The 26,242-nt window shown below is 39.8% G+C and overlaps 1 protein-coding gene across 4 annotated transcripts in view; it reads right to left on the bottom strand.

The window, feature by feature from the left end:
- Positions 1-26,242, bottom strand: part of TCF12 (transcription factor 12) — a 954,287-nt gene that overhangs the window by 204,601 nt on the left and 723,444 nt on the right. For all 4 annotated transcript variants that reach the window (XM_053717513.1, XM_053717514.1, XM_053717515.1 and 1 more), the window contains one exon: positions 10,549-10,684. In XM_053717513.1, the coding sequence (XP_053573488.1) occupies positions 10,549-10,684 (136 nt within the window). The remainder of the gene's footprint in view (positions 1-10,548; positions 10,685-26,242) is intronic.

Genomic DNA, 26,242 nt, shown 5'->3' with positions numbered 1-26,242 from the left:
ATATGACCCTGGGGATAGTCTCCCTAAGGGTGATGGGGGAAACCAGACGTGGACTCCTTGCCCAATGTGCTTAGAGGGATATGGCTGCACCTCACTGACGAGGCCCAAAGGAGGCCGAAACGATCGTCTGGGGTTGTCATGTTCCTTGTTCAGAGGAGAATTGCCTGGTATTTCGGTGCTGGACTGACCATGTCGGCGAGATCAGACTGATATACTACAGGAAAGTTTTCCTCTGTGAAAAGCACAATTGGGCAGAAAGAAGCTACTACCAGGTGGCAACCGGGCCATAGAACAAGCTATTGATGCTGCTGTTCGTTCCTGTCAGACTGTTTCTCATTCTGTTTTGCATATGTAAATATGACCCTGGGGATAGTCTCCCTAAGGGTGATGGGGGAAACCAGACGTGGACTCCTTGCCCAATGTGCTTAGAGGGATATGGCTGCACCTCACTGACGAGGCCCAAAGGAGGCCGAAACGATCGTCTGGGGTTGTCATGTTCCTTGTTCAGAGGAGAATTGCCTGGTATTTCGGTGCTGGACTGACCATGTCGGCGGGATCAGACTGATATACTACAGGAAAGTTTTCCCCTGTGAAAAGCACAATTGGGCAGAAAGAAGCTACTACCAGGTGGCAACCGGGCCATAGAACAAGCTATTGATGTTGCTGTTCGTTCCTGGCAGACTGCTTCTCATTCTGTTTTGCATATGTAAATATGACCCTGGGGATAGTCTCCCTAAGGGTGATGGGGGAAACCAGACGTGGACTTCTTGCCCAATGTGCTTAGAGGGATATGGCTGCACCTCACTGACGAGGCCCAAAGGAGGCCAAAACGATCGTCTGGGGTTGTCATGTTCCTTGTTCAGAGGAGAATTGCCTGGTATTTCGGTGCTGGACTGACCATGTCGGCAGGATCAGACTGATATACTACAGGAAAGTTTTCCTCTGTGAAAAGCACAATTGGGCAGAAAGAAGCTACTACCAGGTGGCAACCGGGCCATAGAACAAGCTATTGATGCTGCTGTTCGTTCCTGACAGACTGCTTCTCATTCTGTTTTGCATATGTAAATATGAACATGGGGATAGTCTCCCTAAGGGTGATGGGGGAAACCAGACGTGGACTCCTTGCCCAATGTGCTTAGAGGGATATGGCTGCACCTCACTGACGAGGCCCAAAGGAGGCCGAAACGATCGTCTGGGGTTGTCATGTTCCTTGTTCAGAGGAGAATTGCCTGGTATTTCGGTGCTGGACTGACCATGTCGGCGGGATTAGACTGATATACTACAGGAAAGTTTTCCTCTGTGAAAAGCACAATTGGGCAGAAAGAAGCTACTACCAGGTGGCAACCGGGCCATAGAACAAGCTATTGATGTTGCTGTTCGTTCCTGGCAGACTGCTTCTCATTCTGTTTTGCATATGTAAATATGACCATGGGGATAGTCTCCCTAAGGGTGATGGGGGAAACCAGACGTGGACTCCTTGCCCAATGTGCTTAGAGGGATATGGCTGCACCTCATTGACGAGGCCCAAAGGAGGCCGAAACGATCGTCTGGGGTTGTCATGTTCCTTGTTCAGAGGAGAATTGCCTGGTATTTTGGTGCTGGACTGACCATGTCGGCAGGATCAGACTGATATACTACAGGAAAGTTTTCCTCTGTGAAAAGCACAATTGGGCAGAAAGAAGCTACTACCAGGTGGCAACCGGGCCATAGAACAAGCTATTGATGCTGCTGTTCGTTCCTGGCAGACTGCTTCTCATTCTGTTTTGCATATGTAAATATGACCCTGGGGATAGTCTCCCTAAGGGTGATGGGGGAAACCAGACGTGGACTCCTTGCCCAATGTGCTTAGAGGGATATGGCTGCACCTCACTGACGAGGCCCAAAGGAGGCCGAAACGATCGTCTGGGGTTGTCATGTTCCTTGTTCAGAGGAGAATTGCCTGGTATTTCGGTGCTGGACTGACCATGTCGGCGGGATCAGACTGATATACTACAGGAAAGTTTTCCTCTGTGAAAAGCACAATTGGGCAGAAAGAAGCTACTACCAGGTGGCAACCGGGCCATAGAACAAGCTATTGATGCTGCTGTTCGTTCCTGGCAGACTGCTTCTCATTCTGTTTTGCACATATAGAAAGCCTGTAACCAGGAGAATTTACCATAAGATATGGCAGAAAACAATTTATGTAAGAACTTACCTGATAAATTCATTTCTTTCAAATTAGCAAGAGTCCATGAGCTAATGACGTATGGGATATACATTCCTACCAGGAGGGGCAAAGTTTCCCAAACCTCAAAATGCCTATAAATACACCTCTCACCACAACCACAAATCAGTTTAACGCATAGCCAAGAAGTGGGGTGATAAGAAAAAAGTGCGAAAGCATAAAAAATAAGGAATTGGAATAATTCTGCTTTATACAAAAAAATCATAACCACCACAAAAAAAGGGTGGGCCTCATGGACTCTTGCTAATATGAAAGAAATGAATTTATCAGGTAAGTTCTTACATAAATTATGTTTTCTTTCATGTAATTAGCAAGAGTCCATGAGCTAGTGACGTATGGGATAATGAATACCCAAGATGTGGATCTTCCACGCAAGAGTCACTAGAGAGGGAGGGATAAAATAAAGACAGCCAATTCCGCTGAAAATAATCCACACCCAACATAAAGTTTAAATCTTATAATGAAAAAAACTGAAATTATAAGATGAAGAATCAAACTGAAACAGCTGCCTGAAGTACTTTTCTACCAAAAACTGCTTCAGAAGAAGAAAACACATCAAAATGGTAGAATTTAGTAAAAGTATGCAAAGAAGACCAAGTTGCTGCTTTGCAAATCTGATCAACCGAAGCTTCATTCCTAAATGCCCAGGAAGTAGAAACTGACCTAGTAGAATGAGCTGTAATCCTTTGAGGCGGAGTTTTACCCGACTCGACATAAGCAAATCAAAGACTTTAACCAAGATACCAAAGAAATGGCAGAGGCCTTCTGACCTTTCCTAGAACCGGAAAAGATAACAAACAGACTAGAAGTCTTTCGGAAATTTTTAGTAGCTTCAACATAATATTTCAAAGCTCTAACTACATCCAAAGAATGCAACGATCTTTCCTTAGAATTCTTAGGATTAGGACACAATGAAGGAACCACAATTTCTCTACTAATGTTGTTAGAATTCACAACCTTAGGTAAAAATTTAAAAGAAGTTCGCAACACCGCCTTATCCTGATGAAAAATCAGAAAAGGAGACTCACAAGAAAGAGCAGATAATTCAGAAACTCTACTAGCAGAAGAGATGGCCAAAAGAAACAAAACTTTCCAAGAAAGTAATTTAATGTCCAGTGAATGCATAGGTTCAAACGGAGGAGCTTGAAGAGCCCCCAGAACCAAATTCAAACTCCAAGGAGGAGAAATTGACTTAATAACAGGTTTTATATGAACCAAAGCTTGTACAAAACAATGAATATCAGGAAGACTAGCAATCTTTCTGTGAAAAGGAACAGAAAGAGCAGAGATTTGTCCTTTCAAGGAACTTGCAGACAAACCTTTATCCAAACCATCCTGAAGAAACTGTAAAATTCTAGGAATTCTAAAAGAATGCCAAGAAAATCGATGAGAAAAACACCAAGAAATGTAAATCTTCCAGACTCGATAATATATCTTCCTAGATACAGATTTACGAGCCTGTAACATAGTATTAATCACAGAGCCAGAGAAACCTCTATGACTGAGAATCAAGCGTTCAATCTCCATACCTTCAAATTTAAGGATTTGAGATCCTGATGGAAAAAAGGACCTTGCGATAGAAGGTCTGGTCTTAACGGAAGAGTCCACGGTTGGCAAGTGGCCATCCGGACAAGATCCGCATACCAAAACCTGTGAGGCCATGCTGGAGCCACCAGCAGAACAAACGAGCACTCCTTTAGAATCTTGGAAATTACTCTTGGAAGAAGAACTAGAGGCGGAAAGATATAGGCAGGATGATACTTCCAAGGAAGTGACAATGCATCCACTGTCTCCGCCTGAGGATCCCTGGATCTGGACAGATACCTGGGAAGCTTCTTGTTTAGATGAGAAGCCATCAGATCTATTTCTGGAAGTCCCCACATTTGAACAATCTGAAGAAATACCTCTGAGTGAAGAGACCATTCGCCCGGATGTAACGTTTGGCGACTGAGATAATCCGCTTCCCAATTGTCTATACCTGGGATATGAACCGCAGAAATTAGACAGGAGCTGGATTCCGCCCATACCAGTATTCGAGATACTTCTTTCATAGCCAGAGGACTGTGAGTCCCTCCTTGATGATTGACATATGCCACGGTTGTGACATTGTCCGTCTGAAAACATATGAATGACTCTCTCTTTAGAAGAGGCCATGACTGAAGAGCTCTGAAAATTGCACGGAGTTCCAAAATATTGATTGGTAATCTCACCTCCTGAGATTCCCAAACCCCTTGTGCTGTCAGAGACCCCCAAACAGCTCCCCAACCTGTCAGACTTGCATCTGTTGAAATCACAGTCCAGGTTGGAAGTACAAAAGAAGCCCTCTGAACTAAACGATGGTGGTCTGTCCACCACGTCAGAGAGTATCGTACAATCGGTTTTAAAGATATTAATTGAGATATCTTTGTATAATCCCTGCACCACTGGTTCAGCATACAGAGCTGAAGAGGTCGCATGTGAAAACGAGCAAAGGGGATCGCGTCCGATGCAGCAGTCATAAGACCTAGAATTTCCATGCATAAGGCTACCGAAGGGAATGATTGAGACTGAAGGTTTCGACAAGCTGAAACCAATTTTAGACGTCTCTTGTCTGTCAGAGACAGAGTCATGGACACTGAATCTATCTGGAAACCTAAAAAGGTTACCCTTGTCTGAGGAATCAATGAACTTTTTGGTAAATTGATCCTCCAACCATGTTCCCGAAGAAACAATACAAGTCGATTTGTATGAGATTCTGATAAATGTGAAGACTGAGCAGGTACCAAGATATCGTCCAAATAAGGAAATACCACAATACCCTGTTCTCTGATTACAGACAGAAGGGCACAGAGAACATTTGTAAAAATCCTTGGAGCTGTTGCTAGGCCAAACTGCAGAGCCACAAAATGGTAATGCTCGTCAAGGAAAGAGAATCTCAGAAACTGATAGTGATCTGGATGAATCGGAATATGCAGATATGCATCCTGTAAATCTATTGTGGACATATAATGCCCTTGCTGAACAAAAGGCAGAATAGTCCTTATAGTTACCATTTTGAATGTTGGTATCCTTACATAATGATTCAATATTTTTAAATCCAGAACTGGTCTGAAGGAATTCTCCTTCTTTGGTACAATGAAGAGATTTGAGTAAAACCCCAGCCCCTGTTCCAGAACTGGAACTGGCATAATTACTCCAGCCAACTCTAGATCTGAAACACATTTCAGAAATGCTTGAGCCTTCACTGGGACACGGGAAAGAAAAAATCTTCTTGCAGGAGGCCTTATCTTGAAGCCTATTCTGTACCCTTGTGAAACAATGTTCTGAATCCAAAGACTGTGAATCGAATTGATCCAAATTTCTTTGAAAAATCGTAATCTGCCCCCTACCAGCTGGGCTGGAATGAGAACCGCACCTTCATGTTGACTTGGGAGCTGGCTTTGGCTTTCTAAAAGGCTTGGATTTATTCCAGACTGGAGATGGTTTCCAAACTAATACCGCTCCTGTAGGGGAAGGATCAGGCTTTTGTTCCTTATTGTGACGAAAGGAACGAAAACGATTAGTAGACCTAAATTTACCTTTAGATTTTTTATCCTGTGGTAAAAAAGTTCCTTTCCCCCCAGTAACAGTTGAAATAATAGAATCCAACTGTGAACCAAATAATTTATTACCCTGGAAAGAAAGGGAAAGCAAAGTTGACTTAGAAGACATATCAGCATTCCAGGTTTTAAGCCATAAAGCTCTTCTAGCTAAAATAGCTAGAGACATATACCTGACATCAACCCTAATGATATCAAAGATGGCATCACAAATAAAATTATTAGCATGTTGAAGAAGATTAACAATGCTATGAGAATTATGATCTGTTACTTGTTGCGCTAAAGCTTCTAACCAAAAAGTTGAAGCTGCAGCAACATCCACTAAAGATATAGCAGGTCTAAGAAGATTACCTGAACATAAGTAAGCTTTTCTTAGAAAGGATTCAATTTTCCTATCTAAAGGATCCTTAAAGGAAGTACTATCTGCCGTAGGAATAGTAGTACGTTTAGCAAGAGTAGAGATAGCCCCATCAACCTTAGGGATTTTGTCCCAAAACTCTAATCTGTCAGATGGCACAGGATATAATTGCTTAAAACGTTTAGAAGGAGTAAATTAATTACCCAAATTATTCCATTCCCTGGAAATTACTTCAGAAATAGCATCAGGGACAGGAAAAACTTCTGGAATAACTACAGGAGATTTAAAAACCTTATTTAAACGTTTAGATTTAGTATTAAGAGGACCAGAATCCTCTATTTCTAATGCAATTAAGACTTCTTTAAGTAAAGAACGAATAAATTCAATTTTGAATAAATATGAAGATTTATCAGCATCAACCTCTGAAACAGAATCCTCTGAACTAGAGGAATCATTATCAGAATCAGAATGATGATGTTCATTTAAAAATTCATCTGAAAAATGAGAAGTTTTAAAAGACCTTTTACGTTTACTAGAAGGAGGAATAACAGACATAGCCTTCTTAATGGATTTAGAAACAAAATCTCTTATGTTAACAGGAACACTCTGAGTATTAGATGTTGATGGAACAGCAACAGGTAATGTAATATTACTAAAGGAAATATTATCTGCATTAACAAGTTTGTCATGACATTCATTACAAACAACAGCTGGAGGAACAGATACCACAAGTTTACAGCAAATACACTTAACTTTGGTAGATCCAGCATCAGGCAGCGATTTTCCAGAAGTATCTTCTGATTCAGGGTCAAACTGAGACATCTTGCAATATGTAATAGAAAAAACAACATATAAAGCAAAATTGATCAAATTCCTTAAATGACAGTTTCAGGAATGGGAAAAAATGCCAGTGAACAAGCTTCTAGCAACCAGAAGCAAATAAACAATGAGACTTAAATAATGTGGAGACAATAATGACGCCCATATTTTTTAGCGCCAAAAAAAAAGACACCCACATTATTTGGTGCCTAAATGCTTTTAGCGCCAAAAATGACGCCACATCCGGTAACGCCAACACTTTTGGCGCAAAAAAGTCAAAAATGACGCAACTTCCGCTGACAAGTATGACGCCGGAAATAACAAAGAAATTTTTTTGCGCCAAAAAAGTCAGCGCCAAGAATGACGCAATAAAATGAAGCATTTTCAGCCCCCGCGAGCCTAACAGCCCACAGGGAAAAAAGTCAAATTTTAAGGTAAGAAAAAAATGATTATTCAAATGCATTATCCCAAATAATGAAACTGACTGTCTGAAATAAGGAATATTGAACATCCTGAATCAAGGCAAATAAATGTTTAAACACAAATATTTAGAACTTTATATAAAAGTGCCCAACCATAGCTTAGAGTGTCACAAAAATAATACTTACTTACCCCAGGACACTCATCTACATGTAGTAGAAAGCCAAACCAGTACTGAAACGAGAATCAGTAGAGGTAATGGTATATATGAGTATATTGTCGATCTGAAAAGGGAGGTAAGAGATGAATCTCTATGACCGATAACAGAGAACCTATGAAATAGACCCCGTAGAAGGAGATCATTGAATTCAAATAGGCAATACTCTTCACATCCCTCTGACATTCACTGCACGCTGAGAGGAAAACCGGGCTCCAACCTGCTGCAGAGCGCATATCAACGTAGAATCTAGCACAAACTTACTTCACCACCTCCACGGGAGGCAAAGTTTGTAAAACTGATTTGTGGGTGTGGTGAGGGGTGTATTTATAGGCATTTTGAGGTTTGGGAAACTTTGCCCCTCCTGGTAGGAATGTATATCCCATACGTCACTAGCTCATGGACTCTTGCTAATTACATGAAAGAAATATCTCTATTGGTGCGAATCCAAGGGTTACTCATGGAGTAAAATTAGAATTCCAAGGATTCTTTCCTTTCTCCAAGAAGGTTTGGAGAAAGGTCTGTCAGCTAGTTCTTTAAAGGGACAGATATCTGCTCTGTCTGTCTTGTTACACAAACGTCGGGCAGCCGTGCCAGATGTTCAGGCGTTCGTACAGGCGTTGGTCAGAATCAAGCCTGTCTACAGACCTGTGACTCCTCCATGGAGTCTAAATTTAGTTCTTTCAGTTCTTCAAGGGGTTCCGTTTGAACCTTTACATTCCAAAGATATTAAGTTACTATCTTGGAAAGTTTTGTTTTTGGTTGCTATTTCTTCTGCTAGAAGAGTTTCTGAATTGTCTGCTTTGCAGTGTAATTCACCCTATCTGGTGTTCCATACAGATAAGGTCGTTTTAAGTACCAAACCTGGTTTTCTTCCAAAGGTGGTTTCCAATAGGAATATTAACCAGGAAATAGTTGTTCCTTCTCTGTGTCCTAATCCAGTTTCTAAAAAGCAACGTTTGTTACACAATCTAGATGTGGTTCGTGCTTTAAAATTCTATCTAGAAGCAACAAAGGATTTCAGACAGACATCTTCATTGTTTGTTGTCTATTCTGGTAAGAGGAGAGGTCAGAAAGCTACTGCTACCTCTCTTTCCTTCTGGTTAAAAAGCATCATCCGATTGGCTTATGAGACTGCCGGACGTCAGCCTCCTGAACGAATTACTGCTCATTCTACTAGAGCTGTGGCTTCCACATGGGCCTTCAAGAATGAGGCTTCTGTTGAACAGATCTGTAAGGCAGCGACGTGGTCTTCCCTGCATACTTTTGCCAAATTTTACAAATTCGATACTTATGCTTCTTCGGAGGCTATTTTTGGGAGAAAGGTTTTACAAGCAGTGGTGCCTTCCGTTTAGGTTACCTGACTTGCTCCCTCCCTTCATCCGTGTCCTAAAGCTTTGGTATTGGTTCCCACAAGTAAGGATGAAGCCGTGGACCGAACACACCAATGTAGGAGAAAACAGAATTTATGTTTACCTGATAAATTTCTTTCTCCTACGGTGTGTCCGGTCCACGGCCCGCCCTGGCTTTTAGTCAGGTTTAAAATTTTTGTTTTTGTACACTACAGTCACCACTGCACCCTATGGTTCTCCTTTTTCTCCTGACCGTCGGTCGAATGACTGGGGGGCGGAGCTAGAGGGGGAGCTATATGGACAGCTCTGCTGTTGTGCTCTCTTTGCCATTTCCTGTAGGGAATGAGAATATTCCCACAAGTAAGGATGAAGCCGTGGACCGGACACATCGTAGGAGAAAGAAATTTATCAGGTAAACATAAATTCTGTTTTTTAAACACTTCGCTACAGGACTTCTCTACTAATTTCTAATAAGACATGCTAACATTTCATACAATAACACACAATTACAAAGCAACAGATGCTCTTAACTCATTTCATGTGGATTTAAGTTTCAGAAAGTATTTTAAAGTAATTTGTGGCTGCACCCAGTCTTTTGAGTACTAAATGCACTTCCTTACTACCTACAACAGCTTTCAGTTTAGGATAATTGTTGCCTGTATCTCTCAGGAAAAAGGGACAATGCATTCCACCTCTTACCTCACTATATATTTTCTTGTCTTTTTTCTTCATACGATCTAGCAAGTTTTCCAGTAACCAGGGCTGAATTTGTCTTATCTCTTCATTTATACAAAATAATTAAAACATCAGGCTGGTACAGGGTTGGAGCCTTTGCTGACATACTTTTACAGAAAAAAATAATAAAGCTGTAATAAAGCTGGCATTAATGGGAACGATATAAATAGAGAAAGTGGAGCAGTTCCATAGAGTTCTGGGATGTTTCTACCTAGTTAAAGGCGCTAGAGGCTACAAATCCCCATGTCAAGACTATGGGCCTATCTACCAAGCTCCGAACGGAGCTTGATGGCCCATGTTTCTGGCGAGTCTTCAGACTGAACACTCGCCAGAAACACAAGTTATGGAGCAGTGGTCACAAAGACCACTGCTCCATAACCTTGTCCGTCTGCTCTGAGCAGGCGGACAGGAATCGCCAGAATTGTACGATCGGGTTGATTGACACCCCCTGTTGGCGGCCCATTGGCCGCGAGTCTGCAGGGGGGGGGCGTTGCACCAGCAGCTCTTGTGAGCTGCTGGTGTAATGCTGAAAACGGAGAGCGTATTGCTCTCCGCATTCAGCGATATCTTGCGGACCTAATCTGCACTGTCGGATCAGGTCCCGCAAGACGTTTGTTAAATTGGCCTCCATATGTTAGCATAAGAATATAACCTAAAACAGATTTTTTGTATATACTGCAAAACCTTTTTTCACATTCTGAGAAAGTACATGGCTAGCTAGTAACACAATAGTCTATAATAATGTATTGCTTCATGTGCTTTCATAATGTGCTTCATGTGCTTTCTGAACATGGGAGAAATATTTATTTACAACGTGAAGAAATTAATAGAAGGAAGCTACAAACCTATTGCTGGTGTGTCCTGTAATGGCCTTCGCCGTGAATTTGATGCAGAAAAAGGAAAATATGGACTTCCAGGTTTTGCGGAGGATGGCAGCTGACCAGAGCTTCCAAGTCCAATATCTGTTCGAATGAGGCTGGGCTATAACACAAACATAACTCTTTTAGATACATGCAGTTGTCAAGAAAAAAAATCCTATTGACTATACATACTGTCTAGAAAAAGGTGTGTGTGTTAATATAGTTTACAAGGAAAAAAAGCTTCTTATCTAGTCAAATTATATACAAGAATACTATGATAGCATTACACTATTATTAAATGCTTTGATATACTGTTTTTAATATTATTTTAAGCATTCTAGTACAAACCTTGACAGACCATAAGACCCAGGTAAAATGCATTTTCACTTAAGATTTATATGAATATGGTTAATCTTGGAAATGTTTTTGTTCAGTTTTATAGTATAGTTCCTATATCACTAGGAAACATTTTCTGAGTAAATAAAACATATTTGCTTAAGTCAGGGCTTGACAAATCTGAGAAGATAAGGTGCTGGGAATCCTATATTTTACTTGTGACTTTTCATTGTTTGTCCCCTCAATATTCTTGCCACCTTTTAACTTTCTTAACTTCTATGGTCTACATATTATTAATTTATTCATGTATAACATTGGGAGTGATAAAAAAGCAAAACTTACTTTCATTTTGCATAGTCAGACAGTTCTACATATTAACAGATTTTGTCTACCCTCCTCTGCACATATCCAAGCCAAATTAAAGAAAATTATGTGGTACATTTCTCTTCAGTCACAACTTAAAAGAACACCGCACTGTAATGTTATATAGCTGCGGCATCTGCTGGCACTCTACAAATAAATGCTAACTGATAATAAAAAAGTTTTTTTTTTTTTTATCTGAAAGGGACACAAATGGTAAGATGCATGATAATGTACCTTCATATCGATGAAGACTTTTGCAATGAGTTCCCAATAACTTCTACCAAATTTGCAATAGATTTTTTTTAGGGTATACTTTTGCAATTGAAATAGCTGTTTTTGTTTATTTAAAGGGCCATAATACCCAAATGTTTAAACACTTGAAACTGATGCAGTATAGCTGTAAAAAGCAGACTAGAAAATATCACCTGAATATCTCTATGTAAAAAAGAAATATATTTTACCTCAAAAGTTCCTCAGTAGCCACATCCCATTGTAAAGGACTTCTAAGCAGCAAATCAGTATTTCTGTCCCGGGACAGCAGAAGGAGCGAGCTTTCGTGCACACTCATCTTATTTCCCTATTCAGTGTAAGAAAGTTTACAATGAAATCTCATGAGAGTTAAGTGAAATCTCATGAGATCACAGTAAAAGAGTTCATGACCTCAGCACTGTTGATGCTGATTGGCTGCTGTTCATTTCTTCATTTTTTATTTTTTTTTACCTGCAGCTGGGAGCAGCTGAGTATAACTTTTTACACAGAATTTACTCTGCTGAGCTGAGGAAATTGTGAGGTAAAATATCTTCTTATTTTACATAGAAATGCTCAGGTGATATTTTCCTGTCAGCTTTTTACAGTTATGCTGCATCAGTTTCAAGTGATTTAGCATATGAGTATTATGTCCCTTTAAGTAAAGGGATAGAGATAAAATAAGCAGGTCTGTTCATGTTACAGGCATTGTAATGGGCATTTTCTTGAGAAAATAGGAGGTGGTTAATTTTAAGTGAGGTAAACCAGCTATTTAATTAGCAACAGTAAACCTAAATAAGTAATAGTATTGTAGCTATTAAAACAAGCCATTAGGAACACATTAAGGGGAACCAAATTTTACAATACAGTGGTCTTTTAAAATTGACATAAAAATGAAAACTGAAATGAACTTAAAGGGACATAAAACCCAACTTTTTTTATTTTTTTTCTTTCAGATTATTATATGATTTGTTTTGTTCTCTTGTAGACTCAGGAGCTGCTGATTGGTGGCTGCACATATGTCTCATGTTATTGGTAACTCAATGCGCTCAGCTAGCTCCCAGTAGTGTATTGCTACTTTTTAAACAAAGGATGCCAAGAGAATGAAGCAAATTAGTTGTTAAAAATTGCATTCTCTATCTGAATCATGGAAGAAAAAATTGGGATTTCATATCCCTTTAAATGCATTTCAGTTTTGTATAGAAGCATGCTGCAATACACTTGTATTAGCAAAAATGTTTCTAGCAAAAGTTATCACTTTTCTTGTGACAGGTTTTTACTGTGTATGAAGCATATATACATATGCTCCCCACACCTGCATTCAGACACACCATATATGATGTCAGTGATGATACAGTTTGTATCTTTGCTGATGAATACATCCTATCACTAGTGAGCAATGAACCAGTGATATTATTTAGTCAAGTATTTTTTGCTAATTCATGTTTATTGTAAAAATGCATCTATTTATAATCAAAATGCATTCATGTGCATCCCCCTTTTGTATTCTATGTCCCTTTAAAAATATCTTTCATTTCATTGTTGCATCTGTAAGTTAAAAGCATCTAAAAAAAACAGCAAACTGCTACTTGAACCTAAAACCGATATAGCCATGATAATGCAAACAATGCTAATCTACAAATAAAAAATGTCAGCATTTAAATAAACTGTAATTGCTGCTATGCTTGAAAGGAAAGCAGCAATGACATCTAGATACAAAGCGACAACCTTCACACACATCAGACATTTGCAAATCAATAAAACCTAGTATCTGTATAAACTTAACATTAAAATATGGAGAAAAAAAATTTAATCAGGCGTTGCCAATCTTTTTTTGTTGTTGCAACTTTAAACTTTTGATCAGTTGTGAGTGTTACAGTCAGGGCAGCCACTAGAAATTTTGGGGCCGCTTATTTAAAGGGACACTGAACCCAAATGTTTTCTTTTGTGATTCAGATAGAGCATGCAATTTTAATCAACTTTCTAATTTAGTCCTATTATTGCATGGTCTATTTGAATCATGAAAGAAATCAATTTGGGCTCAGTATCCCTTTAACCATTGATCAGGGCCCCCCTTTGACATGTGCAAGTTTTGACCAAGCAAATTAGAAAGTTGCTTAAAATTGCATGGTCTATCTGAATCATGAAAGAAATCATTTTGGGTTTAGTATCCCTTTAACCATTGATCACGGCCCCCCTTTGACATGTGCAATTTTTGACCAAGTGACTAAAACTTATATGCACTTTATTCTTAAGTGTAGTCAAATTTGGAAATGTTGTAAAGGTAGTAACACAGAAACACACTCATACACAAACTTTCAGGATGGGTGGAGATACCATAGGCTGAATAAACTATTTCAAATGCCCAAATAAGGGTAGTGGAAATACTTGTAAACAATTTAATACACTCCAGCAGGTAAAGTTGATAATTGGGAACAAATTAAACTGGAGAACATTTTTGTGTAAACTGTCCCTTTAAATGGTTGATTGGTGACTTCCAGAAAGGTCTCAGTCTCAAAGTCTGTAGAAAGATGTGAATAATCAGTAAAACTGTCAAAATGTCCTAAAAAGGAACAGACAATGGACACACACACACACACAAACTCAAGCACAAACTTGCACATACACTAGGATAACATCCACATAGACAGCCTCAGAAAACACACAAAGACATACACACTCACAGACACCCACAGAAAACACACAAAGACATACATACACACACACCCTTCACAGAGGCATCCACAGAAAATGCACAAAGACAAACAAACCCACACAGAGAGATCCACAGAAAAAAAATAGATACACACTCATAGAGACACCAACAAAAGTACAAAGACATAAACACTCACAGGAGGTAACATTTCTGCACATTGCCATCCCCCAAATCAACAGTGTGTGACATGCATGATAAAAAAAAATAGAAACTAAGAGAACACTTTTTAAAGAATCATATTTGTAATTGTGCAACCAAAAATATAAATTATGCTTACCTGATAATTTCCTTTTCTTCTGACAGAAAGAGTCCACAGCTGCATTCATTACTTTTGGGAATTAAGAACCTGGCCACCAGGAGGAGGCAGAGACACCCCAGCCAAAGGCTTAAATACTCCTCCCACTCCGCTCATCCCCCAGTCATTCTGCTGAGGAACAAGGAAAAGTAGAAGAAATATCAGGGTGAAAAGGTGCCAGTAGAATAAAAGGACGCCCCACATAAAATTACGGGTGGGGAGCTGTGGACTCTTTCCATCAGAAGAAAAGGAAAATATCAGGTAAGCATAATTTATGTTTTTCTTCTTAAATGGAAAGAGTCCACAGCTGCATTCAGTACTTTTGGGAAAACAATACCCAAGCTATAGAGGACACAGAATGCCAGGATGGGAGGGTACAAAAGGCGGCCCATACTGAGGGCACCAAGCCTGAAACTCTACCCAATAAAAAACTGTGCTTCATCCGAAGCCGAGAATTTTTTTTTTTAAAGAAAAAGCTCCAAGGACACTGACTCACAGCTAGTCCAGAAGCCAAGCTAGAGACCGCAAAATGGACTCGACTGAGCCAACAGTCCACCAGGAGACACCGTCGCCCATCAGATGGTCCACAACCACTCACCCCCCACTAATGAAGAGAACATCAGCCGAAATCCCTAAGGGGACAAGGCAAAGGAGAACCGAGGAAACCAAAAAGGTCCCCTCCAAAAAGGAACACCTTCAATAGTGAGCCCAACTCACAAAGACCCAAAGGGGCTCAAACAGGGAAAGGAGGCCACGCCTATACCAGCAAAACCCGGGATAAAAACAGGCACAGAGACAGAAAAGACTTCTCACCAACATCCTGCAAGTACTGAATGCAACCAAAAAGGCAAAGTCCTCCCAGCGTCGGAACGTAGAATATCAAAGTATTTAATCACAAAAAAATGTGTAACAGACCCAGTCGAAAACCCCAAGTTGGAGAACACAGAGTCCATAACAGGACGACACAGAGGGTACTTGCGAGGAAATAGAAGCAGTAAAGCAAGAAAAGACTGCAAAAGCAACTCCCAGACAGAGGGCACGCTCCAGGCAACCTAAGCCGCCGGACCCACACACAGGTCTCTAAAAAGGGGAAGACAAAGTCTCAATCGAGGCCCCCCGAGAAGGAAAGTAAACCTTCAGAGCCTGAAGGAAGAGGAAACCCCCTTCTAAAAGCAATGGAGCAAGTTGAAAAGAAATTTCATATCCTAGCAGACTGAGCTAACAGGATAGACTCAACAAAGCCCACACATCCAGAGGAGACTGCGACCTGAACACAGCGCCTTAGACCGCTCGGCCATCCTGACTTGCAGACCCCCACTCAGCTGGACCAACCCAGCCTCAGGGATCCGTAACCGGGGAAGAGAAAAATCCTGAAACTGGTACAGGAACAAGCGTAAGGATAGTACAGCCATCCCCACAGAGTACTGGTACAACCAGACTCTGAAAACAGATGACAGGACCATAAACCTAAGGATCTAACAAAAAAAGGCCCAACAGGTCTGACTTGGAGCCAGCAAGACCCCAGGGGGAACCCATCCCACCTTTCCACCTCCCAACCACGAGAAGCCCCAAGAAAGGACTCCATCTCGATAGGGAAGAGAATATCCCCTAAAGAAAAGGGATGAGGCCAAAAGGGCAACAACTGTCCTCAAGGCCTGAAGCCACTGCTAATGGGAAGATAAATCCCCAACCTAGAAAAGGACCCCCCTCAAGTAGCTTGCCAAGCAGAGACACAGCCAACCCATTCGCCTGCAGAGCAGGGAATCCACAGATTACACTGGCAAGCTGACCAAGGGAATGCAACCGTAAGGCGCACCAGAAGCAGGACAACCAGCGCCAGCAGCTGGCTTTGAACCAACAACCCTTGCACAAAGCTAACCCTAGAGCACCTGGGCTGCTGTGTTGCAAAGAGTAATAAATACTATGAAAACTTGGCCACCATGACCAGGTCAGATAGATGGAGCAAGGACATTGCCCAAGTTCCCACTACCGTGGAACACCCCGACCAGCCCTGAGATCGAAGATTCCAAAACAACCCAAGACTGGGTCAGGAAAAAGGCCAAGCGAAGCCTCAGCAACCGGGAGTCTCAGGAAGAAAAACAGGTCCGGGCACCTAATAGTTCAGGCAACCTTACCCTAGAACTAAACACCCCAACTGGCCAAAAAGCCAGACACAAGGGATATGAATGCATATCCAGAGAATCCAGATAGCGAGAAGAACTCGAAAGCCCCGACCAAAGGAAGGAACCACCTCTAGCTAAGGTCCAACGCTCCAAGGAGCAAGGCTAGAAGTCTTATGAAGAGACTTCTCAAGGCCTCAGGACAACATAAGGGATACCACGAGGTCAAAAAACCCTACTAGCAGGGCTAGTCTCCCCATCACCTCCACACCAGCAGAGGACACAGTTAAGAGAAAGGCGCTAAGCCTTCCCAGCTTCGGGAAACCCCAAGCTAAACAAAGTCCTCACAGGGATCAACCATCACCCAGAAATACAGATCCCTAAAAGGAGATCCAACTCACCCGGAGACAATGGAAGGAGACCCAAAAGTCTCATCACTCAAACAGACAGTACACGTTAAGAGTAAGAGCTGTATCTAGATCACTATAAATAGCGTATGCGCACACCTGCAAGGTGCCAAGAGCTGCAAATGGTTTCAAATTGAAAACCCTCCACATGCTAGACAGCCTATTCTGATACAAGCTGTTGAATCAAGCCCACAAGGGCAATCCAGAGCCCTAAAACTGAAGGCCAAACCGCTCAAAATGCGGCAATGGGGCGCTAAGCCCTCCAACCCTCTACCGTATGGGGGAGGAAAACACTAGGTTCTGATGACATCAGATAGAGTGCCGCAGCAGGAAAACTCCCTTGACCCGGTCATCTATGACTGAAGGCTATAAGGACTGGAAGAATCCTTCCCACCTTATGGACACACAGGTCCTCTTGAATGCTTAGTTGAACATGAAAACCAATGATAACCTGAGCACTCGGCGCTTCTACCGTAGCAGCCGAGCAGAACAGCGCCACGTGTCTGAACAGCCGCAAGACCAAATGAACCCCAAAGGTCCAGCCTGCACTTAGGGTCTTAACCGGCAAGCTGCATAAATTCTCCCTCATAGGGGGAAAAAAGAAAACAGACATTTTAACATAGGACTAACATGTCCAAAACAACTTCCAAAGAAGAACAAAGAGTAACGATCCCAGAAGGTTCCCAAAAGAAACAAAACCAAATAAAAGACATCACATCGGATACAAATAAAATATAAGGCAACCCGGAGGTTAGCGCCCAAAAATACACAGGCTTACCCACAGGACCATCCTGGGACAAAAGGCAAAGAATGACTGGGGGATGAGGGGAGTGGGAGGAGTATTTAAGCCTTTGGCTGGGGTGTCTTTGCCTTCTCCTGGTGGCCAGGTTCTTAATTCCCAAAAGTAATGAATGCAGCTGCGGACTCTTTCCATTTAAGAAGAAAAAAACTTCTGTGAATTCAAAATTGTACATTATTGATCTGTCAGAATGGGTTGATGAAGAAAAGTACTTTTGGAAGGTTGACATATGTTTGCCCCCCCCCCCCCATTTTCCCCAACCAAGAGCACCACTTCAAATCTGGAGTACAAATGTTCCCATCTGTCAGATGTACTTATGAATTTGAAAATGCTGTCCTCTATATGGTCTTGGTTGAACCATAAGCTGTCGCACTAGGTCTCATACCATTAAATCTGGTTAAATGCAGGATTTAGGCTTGTTTGTATGTATTTCAAAATTAAGTCAGCTGTAGTGTAAACTGAACAGTGTTAACTTAACCGGTCTCATTTCAAACACTGAGCAATCTTAGCCTGAGAGTATACAATTTTATGTAAAATCTTAGATAAAATGCCTCCTGGCATCTGGAAAGTCCTTGCATAAAGGGACAGTAAACTGGAATGTAATTTTATATATATATATATATATATATATATAATGTGTAAAAAAATCATATCTGCCAAAAGGGCACCTACCATTTGTGTATTGAGGAGGAAACATTTCTGCATTGTTTTAAATATAGAATTTCTAAAGCATTGCCAAATACAAATAAATACACTGCTGCATATTGCTAAAACAAATGTGTTTTTATGGACCCCTAGCCCCACCACACAACTACCACACTGAAATTGCACAAATAAATAAAAAACATTTACTAAGTAAGTCCTACCTACTCTGCAAATGAAAGTGATCTGCCACCTGACTCTGGCACACACTGTACAAACTTAAAGGGACACTGAACCAAAAAATGTTCTTCCGTGATTCCGATAGAGCATGCAATTTTAAGCAACTTTCTAATTTACTCCTAGTATTAATTTTTCTTCATCTCCTACTATCTTTATATGAAAAAGAAGGCATCTAAGCTTTTTTCTTGGTTCAGACCGATGGACAGCAGTTTTTGATTGGTGGATGAATTTATCCACCAATCAGCAAGGACACCCTAGGTTGTTCACCAAAAATGGGCCGGCATCTAAACTTACATTCTTGCATTTCAAATAAATATACCAAGAGAATAAAGAACATTTGATAATAGGAGTAAATTAGAAAGTTGCTTAAAACTTCATGCTCTATTTGAATCACAAAAGAAAAAAATTGGGTTCAGTGTCCCTTTAAGTGGGAAGTCTGTCTCTCACTGTGCATAGTGGTTTAGTGCACACTCGGAAATCCTCTCACATGCTAATGCTTTACTCCTTGTAATTACATTTCCCGCGCTCAATAGCACTCTGCTGTAGCGCTCTGGTGGCTGCCAAAAAGTGAAAAAAAAAATAATATATATATATTTTAAATAATAGTTGTGCTTGCCTCATGGGGCCCCCTGGGCCCCTGACAGGAGTCACCCTATTCACCCCCTGATGGTGGCCCTGGTTGCAGTGCAGTTTACAGACAAATTAGGCTCAAACAGAATGCTGCTAGTCCCAGTATGTATTCTAAGGGCTGTGAGTTTACAGTGGTGGCTGCCACTAGGTTTTACATTTTTACCAATAGTTTTTTTTTGTGTCAATTTAATGCAAACTATTTCTACTTAAAATACACTAGGTCCAGGTCTGTGTGTATATCTCTGTGTGCTCTTTTAAATATATATATATTTTTTTGTTTTTCCAATGTCAACTGATCATTTCTTATGCAAAATCATTTTCCCTGTTCTTGGTTTGCTGCCAATACCACCCACACGTGGAAGTCAATATCAGACAGGATTGCAGCCGTTCTGGACGCTAAAAATCAATGTCATTAAACATTTAATTGATTATCTGCTCATTTAGTCCAACTCAGAGATATTATTGGTTAGAACTGACCCTGTGTCTTCAGGGCTTCTGGAGGGGAACGGCGGTTACTCTGATTGCTAGTGATTGTTCTTTTTTAACGTATTTGTATCAGGATCACTTTGGCTATCTCCCTAAGGTATCTGCAGAGCAATGTTCAAAGAGTTGATGCACTTTTTTAGCATCAGAGAGCCCAAATCCACCGTCGGCCGATGCCCCACCTGCTACATATACATTTAATTACTGAAGTACAATTAATTGACATTTAGCAAAATACTGATGCAAGTACATTTATTCACTTTGGAGAAACAAGGTGCTAAGCAGTAGCCACACATTATAAAAAAAAAGTTTATCCCTTTCACTAATTGTGGTACTAAAACCAGGTTAAATAGAAATAGATTGAGTGTGTCCTTTAGTGATCTTAGATGTTACATTTAAAAAATAAATAAAAAATAAATAAACCAGGAAATATGGCTTGAAAATAATTTCGCAGAATTATATACATTGAAAAATGATCTCAGGATATGGAGAAGAGGAAGCTGTAGCATTTCCAAACTACTAATCTACTGAGATTATTGGAAAAATAATAGACAAACAATGTAAAACTAAAAGATTATATAAGTCAATGGGACATATAAAAGCTAAAGAAAATGCTTCAAGACATCAAAGAAGTGAATAGAAAAAAAGGGGGAAAAAAAGATGCACAAAAGAAAAAAATTCAGAAAGGAATTTCAGGTTCAGGCCTAAGAAAGTATGTTTCATTGCATTATTAGTATTATTATTTTAGGGTACGTGTATTGTTTGTTATCCCACTGGAGAAGAGCAGATTCCTTCCCATAAAACATTGAGTCCTGCAGTCTTGCACAATTATAACATGCATTGCATGCTAATTACTTCCAAAGAAGAGCTGACCGGAACAGATTAGCAGAAAGTTAAATGCAAATGAAAAACGTGTTCATCTGCAGTTTGTATTCAGTGGTCTTCAAGACTCAAATAATTTAAAAAGTTGGGATAGCTTCATATTAAAATGTAAATCCCCATATTGAAATTCAGTGGTTAAGATTGCAATTATGAGCATGTTTAAATGATCCATTACTAAGGATCTCATTAGATAACGATGTAAAATACAGTTGTTACAATTTCAAGAACAAAAGAATCATGAATGAGTAATCAATAGCAACTGGCAGAAAATGAGACGTTAATTATGATCCTCTCCAGTGTTTTGTCTCAAGCAAGGTTTCATTAAATGCATTGTGCTAACCTGTAAAAACTCGTCAGTCTTCATGCATCTGATCACACTTTCATATTTATTTATTTAGTTTACCATTCAAATCCAGTGTTCACGTGAAGTACAATGACCCAGTAAGACGTATTACAGATAACACTTGATATTCTAGCTGCTTTTCTAGCTGAATTTTTTCCACTTGCACTGGAGCAGCACTTATTACTTGTTATCCTTTCCATCTCTGCGTAAAAGATCCAGCATGTTTTAGAAGATAACAGTCATCCATCAACTGTATTCAGTGTGATCAGTCTAATCTCACTAGTGAGACACAATGATAGTTACCTAGGCCCCCAAGATCTAAAAGTGCTGAAACACAATAAAATGTGCCCCATTACAAATAATTAGCAGTATTAGAATTCTCAAATAAGTAGTTACTCTAGTCTATAGATGCACAAAGATTTATATTCCTTTCAAACTGTATAGTATGCCAAGTGATACTAGAGACACTGAGATACACACACACACACACACACACACACATATATATACAACAACGGTTCAATTTACACCATTTCAGAATAACAACCTTTTTCCAGTCATGTGACTGCTATTGAAAAGCATTGAGAAGCAGTGCATTTATTAAAATAGCCAGTAGGTGGAGCTGTCCGCTTGTGTTGCAGCAAAGCCAAGCAAGCTGAAATTAATCAGTTTAACCAGACCTGAGCTATCGAGCAGATTTCAAAGAAACAAGATCTCCCTGTCTATAAATCAGTCCAGATTTAAATGCATAGTAAGAACTGTTTGCAGAAAAATGCAAGTGAAGTCTGTGTTGTGTGATTATTTTATTAGGTTTATAATGCTGTTTAGCATTTAAAGTCTTCATTTCAGAGCTTTAAAAATAATGTATTAGGTGTTACTTATGACAATTTGGAGAGGGGCCTGGAACCTATCTCCCTCACTTCCCATTAACTTACATTATAAACTGGGTTTCAATTTACAACAGTTTCGATTTACAACCATTCCTTCTGGAACCTAACCCCGGCGTAAACTGAGGGCTACCTGTAATTATATTTTCCATTGCTCTCTCTAAGTTTGGTTTACAAACAGATATAAGATAAGGAAGCAAGTGTATGTACACAAAGTAATAACATAATGAGAACTAATTTTAGCAGCAAGCTTAACCCATTTCAATACGCTTTGGTTTCAAAGCCCAAAACCATATACACAAATATACCTGAAAATGCAATTTCTCATACAATCTCTCAGTGACTCAGCTCACTGCTCGAACGGTTATGTGATCAAGCAGACTCACTCCTCTCAATCAGACTCATGCTTGTAGTATAAAAATTATGATTTATTAAAACAGAATATAAAAATAATACTTAAAAATAGGGGGATACAATTGCCCCTAGAGTCACTTGCAAGTGTCTCTAGGGGCAATTGCATCCCCCTATTTTTAAGTATTGTTTTTATATTTTGTTTTAATAAATTACCATTTTTATACTACAAGCATGAGTCTGATTGAGAGGAGTGAGTCTGTCTGACCACATTACTGTGTTACTCATCACATTGGTGCTGCCACAATTGTGAGTTCAGTGATTGTGTGTCATCTGAAAATCAAGGAGAGGAACAGCCCTGAGAATTTACTACATTCCATTCTCCCAGATGAGAAGATTTATCTATAGGTTCACTTTGAGATCTTGATTTGATAAATGTCATTGTAACTTCATCTTTATCAAGCTGGACTTTAATTAATATATTAAGTAATATATTAAGTAATACTTCACTGTATGTGTATATCTCTATACCATTGACATCTATTGTGTTAGCACATTTTGCTTTTTACTATTGGTAGCTCATTATGGGCGCCCCCTAGGGACCTTAGCTATATATTGTCACAGGTTATTTAGTATCTTATACAATCTGCAGCTGGTTATTGGAAAGACATTAAAAGAAAAACAAATTTAGAGTATACTGTCCCTTTAACTAATGTAAGCTTGCATTTAAATTAATATTATATATTATTATTAATATAATATTATTTGCTTTCCTAAAAGATTTGGTTTTAACCCTAAAAAAATATTTTAAGTTAATGCATCATAAGGGAAAAATAAAAGAATAAAAAAAGGCCAGGCTACAGCCAAGAGACTTACCTTAAAGGGACAGTCTTCTTGATTTATTTTATTGTTTAAAAAGATACATTACACCTTTACTACCCATTCCTCCGCTTTGCACAACCAACATTTATAACCTCTAAATATATGCCTGTTTCTAAGCCCCTGCAGACTGCCTCTTCTCTCAGTGCATTTCATTAGCTTTTCACAGCCTGACAGTGCTAGTTCATGTGTACCATATATATATATATATAGCATTGTGCTCACTCCCGTGGAGTTATGCAGGAACCAATATTAACTGGCTAAAATGCAAGTTTGCAAAAAGCACTGAGATAAGGGGACAGTTTGCAGAGGCGTAGATACAAGGTAATAACAGAAGTAAAAAGTATATTAATATAACAGTGTTGGTTATACAAAACTGGGAAAAGCTGATAGAAGGAAAAGAAATGGTCTTGAAAAGCATGTCACTTGATAAATAGTATCCAAAATAAATATGAGTTAAAGAATAATTGGCAAAAATGTGAAAATGGGTTACATTTATATAGAAGTGGGTATCATTCTATAGTGTATTGGTACAGACTGTTACTACAGACAAAGGGTGAGAAAAGTTTGGAAAAAATTGTCTTTTATGGGAAAAGAAAAGATTACTATAAATAAAAAAAATCTAAATAAAAAAAAAGCATAAAAAATATAGAAAACTACACTTAGATCTACTTAGAAAGCATCACATATCAAATTAATAGATAAGACCTATCTGAATCTGAATATGTTTAATAGAGAAACAATTCAATAAAAGTGTTCTAGATGTAATCTACTGCATGATAATACAGTACATTGAATTTGTGACTGTCAAAGTTTATTTTTGGCTTTCTTTTTTTCAAATTTTTATTTATTAAGGGGATCCACATAGAACTTAAAACATAAAGAATCATCCAGAATTCTTTACATATTGTGGGTTTTAAAGAAACAGATTGTGATTCGCAGATCAAATATACAGATTTCCCCCCTTTCTTTTCACTTACTCCCTTTCTTTTCTATGGCATTACCAATGTTTACAACATATGCAACAAAATCATAGTCACAAATTATGGAAATATTTGCAAAAAGAAAAATTTAGAAAGATTTTCATGTTAGTTCATTCCCTGTATTTATCTTCTTTTCCTTTCCCTTTCCCCTCTCGTTCTTTGTTTCAATCTCTACATCATTCATGTTAAAGGGACATAAACCCCTAAAAATGTATTTCATGATTCAGATAGAGAATACAATTTTAAACAACTTTCTAATTAACTTCTATTATCTAATTTGTTTCATTCTCTTGGTATTATTTGTTGAAGGAGCAGCAATGCACTACTGGTTTCTAACTGAACACACGGGTTATCCAATGAAAATCGGTGTATATATAATGCAGCCACCAATCAGCAGCTAGAACCTAGTTTCTTTGCTGCTCCTGAACTTACCTAGATAAACCTTTCAACAAAGCATAACAAGAGATAATCTGGACAGAGCCACCAAGAGAGTGATTCTCTCAACCAGCTGTCTAATACTATCTGTTGAGACAGATCTGAATGATCGCTGTTCCACTGCCTCAGCATGCACAGTTGTCAAGGTCTGAGACAGAACCTGGCAAAAGGAATGATGTCCATGCAGGACACCATGAGTCCAATCACCTCCATACACTGAGCCACAGAGGGACTCAAGGAGGTCTAGAGGGCAAGACATGCTTGCAACGTCTCTGTTTTGTTAGAAGTATCCTCATGGATATGGAGTCTATTATAGTACCCAGGAATTCCACCCTGGTACTTGGGATAAGAGAACTCTTTTCCAAGTTTAGTTTCCATCCATGTGATCGAAGAAGAATGAGAAGGGACACCGAGAATTCTTCCGCAAGACGAAAGGATGGTGCTTGCACCAGAATATCGTCAAAGTATGGGGCTACTGCAATACCCTGAGGTCTAGCAACGGTTAGAAGAGCCCCCAGAACCTTTGTAAAGATTCTTGGAGCAGTAGCTAGGCCAAAAGTAAGGGCAATGAACTTGAAGTGCTGATACAGGAATGCAAACCTCAGGAACTGAAAGTGTTGCCTGTGGATTGGAACATGAAGGTAAGCGTCCTTCAGACGTCTGCCCCCTACACGATCCGATCTCGGATCGGGGACCGCCCCTTCATGCCGATTTGTTTTCGTCAGGCTTCTTATTCTGCTTGGATTTATTCCAGGACTGAGCCGGCTTCCAAGTACTCTTGGGTTGCTCGGGCTTGGAGGAGGATTGTTGTCGTTGGGATTTGTCAGAACAAAAGAAACGAAAATTAGAAGATTGTCGTCCCTGATAAATAAAATATTAATAATAAAAAAAATAAAAAAAAGAAGATTGTCGTCCCTTAGACTTGTTCTTCTTATCTGGCGGTAGGAAGGCACTCTTGCCTCCAGTAACTGTAGAAATAATGGAGTCCAGGCCTGGACCAAATAAAATCTTTCCCTTGAAGGGAAGAGAAAGGAGTCTGGACTTAGAAGTCATATCCGCAGACCAAGACTTCAACCAGAGCACCCGGCGGGTTAGGACCACAAAGCCAGAGGCCTTTGCAGTTAGGCAAATAATTTGCATGTTCGCATCACAGATAAAATAATTAGCAATTCTCAGAGCTTTAATTCTGTCTTGAATATCCTCGAGGGGAGACTCCACCTCAATGAGTTCTGATAAAGAGTCGCACCAGTAGGTAGCCGCTCCAGCAACTACTGCAACTGCAGCCGCCGGTTGAAACAACTTTCTCAGAAAGGTTTCCATTTTCTTATCCATTGGCACTCTGAACGAAGAACTAGCCTGAAGAGGTATAGTAGTATGTTTGGCAATCGTAGAGATAGCACCATCCACCTTAGGAATGGAGCCCCACAAATCCAGTTGAGAGTCCAGGATTAAGTAGACGAGGGGGAAAAGGAAGAACTTATTCTTTCCCATTCGTTCTTAAAAATGTTCGTCATCTTAGCTGGCACAGGAAAACTCAAAGGAACTTTCCTGTCTTCGTAAACTCTGTCTAATTTAGGTATCATAGTTTCTTCAGGCAGCGTGGCCTCTGGAACCTCTAACGTAGACAGAACCTCCTTTAATA

Source organism: Bombina bombina, chromosome 6 (genome assembly GCF_027579735.1).
Source record: "Bombina bombina isolate aBomBom1 chromosome 6, aBomBom1.pri, whole genome shotgun sequence".
Taxonomy (NCBI): domain Eukaryota; kingdom Metazoa; phylum Chordata; class Amphibia; order Anura; family Bombinatoridae; genus Bombina; species Bombina bombina.
The sequence above is the reverse complement of the archived record's forward strand: the minus strand, read 5'-3'. Positions and strand labels throughout refer to the sequence as shown.